The following is a 3491-nucleotide window of genomic DNA, read 5'->3' as shown; positions in this document are numbered from 1 at the left end:
GTCTTTTTTTTTTTTCCTTCCCATTTTTCTCTTCTACATCTCTCCTTGGTATTTCTCTTTCTCTCTCCTCCAAATTTCTTCCTCAATTTTCTCCCTCAAGCCCCCTCTTTCTTTCCTGTCTTCCCCTATCTCAGTCTCCCCCATTTTCTCTCCCCATCTCTGTCTACCACATCTTGCTCCCCCTCCTTCTTCCCATCCCTCTGCCTTGCTCTCTCCATTCCAGCCCAGGCCTGACTCCCCCAACAGGGTAGAGTTGAGGGACGGGGGCTCAGGCCGCAGCCCCCCCCCCTTCCCGCAGTGGGGAAAATGGCTTGGCCGGGAAGGGGAGAAGGAGGGGGAGGGGGAGATGGGAACACACGGGGTCTGTGGGCCCATTCAAAGGATCATTCATAGACTGGAGAGAGGCAGAGACAAAGAGACCAAGACGCAGAGACACGGCGAGAGCATCCCTAGGCGGAGACACGCAGACAGAGCAGGCTGTGGGAAACCAGGCTCAGGGAGGGATATGGGGAGAGGAGACCCCAGCAGACCACCACGCAGCCCCCTCCACCCAGCCTGGCTTAGCTCCTACCTGGCTCAGCCCTGGGGCCGTGGTGCCTCCATCCAGGGCTCCGAGTGGGGGGCGGACGGGCTTCGAGAGGGGGGCGGCGGCCTCTGAGCCCCCGCGGCCCCGCAGGCCCAGCCCCCGCCCGCAGCGCCTCACCCGGCGGGGGAGGGGGATCGCCCCAGCCCCGGGGGGCGGGGCCGGGATCCAGTCGATCCCCGGGAAAAGGAGAGCTAGGGGATGGGATCAGGGGGAGCCCGAGAACAGGGAACCCCGCAGTGGGCACGGAAGAGCAAGGAGGGAGCAACGGGACAGGACTGGACTGGAGATCCACTGGCTCCGTGGGCCCGCTTCGAGGGACCAGAAGGCGGTCCAGGCGGAGGATCCTAAGGGATCGGATGCTGGAGGAGGAGTCCACGGCAATCCCCAGGGGCCCGGGGCCCCGGAGCGCAGGATCCGCGGTGCAGGGGCAGGGATCCAGCCGGAATCCTCGGGGAGGGGGAGGGATCTAGTCGATCCCGAGGGCGGGCGGGAGGGGGAGGTCCGGGGAGTCTGAGGAGGGCGGGAGCCGAGTCCGGAGCCTCGAGGCAGAGGTCGACGCGGCTCCTAAGAGGGAAGGCGGGGGTGGGAGTAGTCTTCGGGGGACGCTCAGCAGCCGGGAGGCCCGGACTCCTGGCTCCGCGCGCCAGAGCCCGCCCGCCCCGCGTCCATCCCAGCCCGAGAGTGATGATCCGCCGGCGGAGCAGCCGCAGCAGCCCCGCGCGTCACCGCGCGGCCGCCTCCCCCGCCCCCTGCCGAGAGAGCGGCGCACACCCCTTGCTCGCACCCGCCTGCCCGCCCGCCCTCCGGAGTGTGGGGGGATTGGAGACAGTGGAAGGGGGCGGGAGTGGACAGACGGACGGATGGACGTAGCCACCCGGGGCAGGGTGGAGACATTCCCCCGGATCTCCCACCCTCCGGGCTCTCGCAGTCCAGGGAGGGGGAAAAGATCTGAACTACAGGAGGCGGAGCATCACACGAAGAAGGCGGGGCCTATGACAAGGAGGCGGGGTCATTCTTAAAGTGGGCGGGGTTTGGTGGTTATGGGTGGGACTTGGGTGTCCATGAGACCACCTCTTTTTGGGAGTGGGTCTGATTTGAAGCTGAACAGGAGGAGCCTGTGGGGAAAGGGGCGGAACTTTGAGTGGGGACCGGGATCCTCGGAAATTAGCTGGAGGTGCGGGGCGTGGGGGGGGGGGGTCGAGGAGGTGATCAACTTGGAAAGTGGGCCAATCCGTGACGCAAATCCTCTAGTTCCGCCCTCAACCCTGCTCCTCAGAGCTCCGCTCCTCCGCTCCTAATTGGTTCTAGTTTCTCCGCCCGCCAGACATCTTCGCCACTCAGCAGCTTTTTTACAAAGGCGTAAGTACCCGGGTGAGGACCTGGACGCTGAAATGAGCACGGCCCTGATTGGGCACCTGTGGACTCTATTTGCATGGGCAATCTGGATTGGCTGGCCTCTTGGGTGGCCTGGGCGGTGTTCCTCGCGCGCGTGACCACCGTAGCCATGGTCGGACTCGGGGCTGCTTTCCGCCGCCTTGGTGCCTTGTCTGGAGCTGGGGCCCTCGGCTTGGCTTCCTACGGGGCGCACGGTCAGGGGGCTGGGGATACAGCTGGGCTGTGCTGGGGGCGACCTATGAGGTCTGGTGCAGAGGCGGAGCCTATGAGAAGTCCCGGCTTCCCATCGACCGCACAAGCCCGCGGTGCCCTAAACCTTTAAAAGTCTCTCAGCTGGTCTAATTGGTTCCCATTGATGCCCGATACGTGTTTCTACCAACCGGAAGCTTCCTGGGGGGCGCCCTTTTTCACCAAGGTTCGCCCTGGTCCCCCGGGATTGGGGACAGTCCGCTCTGGCAGTAGATCTGGTCTGGTAACCTTTGCCTTTCTTCTTCACAGGCGCTCAGTTCCCGGACGCCTACGGGAAGGAGGTGAAGTAACTGCTCTGGATCTCCCCGACTTCCTAGTTTATGAAGGCAAAAAGTCTGGGGTCCCCGAGGAAAGTTGTGGGTGGGGGCGAAACGCGTGGATTTCTGGAAGAAGCAAGGGCCACAAGACTGTAGCGTGGGTACTTGAGGGAGCGGAGCTGCAAGCTGGAACTTGGAGGGTGTGGGCGGAAGAGACCAATTCTGGTCCTGTGTGTCAGTGGGATCCCTGGCTCCTGTGTTGCTTACGAAGTTCCCATGTCTCTTTTTCTTACAGCTCTTTGATAAGACCAACAAACACCACTTCTTACACAGCCTGGCCCTTTTAGGGGTACCTCATTGCAGAAAGCCTCTCTGGGTAATCTGCCCCTCTATGTAATGTTGACCAAGCCTATCCACTCTTATTTTGCAGTTCTTACAAGCTTCTATTTTGTTATTTTCTCCTTCAGGCCGGGTTGCTGCTAGCCTCTGGAACCACCTTATTCTGCACCAGCTTTTACTACCAGGCTCTGAGTGGAGACTCTAGCATCCAGATGTTGGGCCCGGTGGGAGGGAGCCTGTTACTCATAGGCTGGCTTGCCTTGGCTCTTTGAGGTCTCTTCTATTTAATTCCTAATATATCTTGGTAATTTGGGGGAGAGTTGGAGTAGAAAGGGGATTAAAAGAGAAAAGCAAATGAAGAACTTCGGAATTTTTGTTCATTTAACCTCATGGAGCATGAAAACTCAACCTTTGAACTTCTTCCTGGAAGAAGTTCTAACACTTATCATTGAGCCTTGGTTCTGGGGATTCTGTTCAAGTTAACTTGTGTTGATGTTCTTAAACCGGCAGGCATCAGAGTCATAAGGAATGCTCCAAATAATGCAGATTCTTACTGAAACCTTCTGGCACCTGAGAGTCTGCATTTTAAAAAGTTTATCAGTAGTTCTGATGTTCACTAGAATTTGAAGATTACTGTAGGATTGTGATTCAGCTCTGTCATTCTA

General features: G+C 59.2%; 1 protein-coding gene across 1 annotated transcript; it reads left to right on the top strand.

Annotated features, from left to right (window-relative positions):
* The first annotated feature begins 2058 nt into the window (after positions 1-2058).
* Tmem256 (transmembrane protein 256) lies at positions 2059-3188 on the top strand. The gene is made up of 4 exons (XM_076870838.1): positions 2059-2175; positions 2480-2511; positions 2783-2863; positions 2955-3188. The coding sequence occupies exons 1-4, from the start codon at positions 2091-2093 to the stop codon at positions 3096-3098; spliced, it is 342 nt and encodes a 113-aa protein (XP_076726953.1). The 5' UTR covers positions 2059-2090; the 3' UTR covers positions 3099-3188.
* The last annotated feature ends 303 nt before the right edge of the window (positions 3189-3491 follow it).

The sequence above is a fragment of the Callospermophilus lateralis genome, chromosome 11 (genome assembly GCF_048772815.1).
Source record: "Callospermophilus lateralis isolate mCalLat2 chromosome 11, mCalLat2.hap1, whole genome shotgun sequence".
Lineage (NCBI taxonomy): Eukaryota > Metazoa > Chordata > Mammalia > Rodentia > Sciuridae > Callospermophilus > Callospermophilus lateralis.
This window is presented reverse-complemented; position numbering and strand designations above follow the sequence as displayed.

Bases quoted from the DNA above. Each gene is read 5' to 3' on its own strand.
- Tmem256 (XM_076870838.1), top strand. From the start codon at position 2,091: ATGGTCGGACTCGGGGCTGCTTTCCGCCGCCTTGGTGCCTTGTCTGGA. The intron at 2,176-2,479 runs GTCAGGGGGCTG...TCTTCTTCACAG, and splicing joins GGCTTCCTACGGGGCGCACG to GCGCTCAGTTCCCGGACGCC. The intron at 2,864-2,954 runs GTAATCTGCCCC...TTTCTCCTTCAG, and splicing joins ATTGCAGAAAGCCTCTCTGG to GCCGGGTTGCTGCTAGCCTC.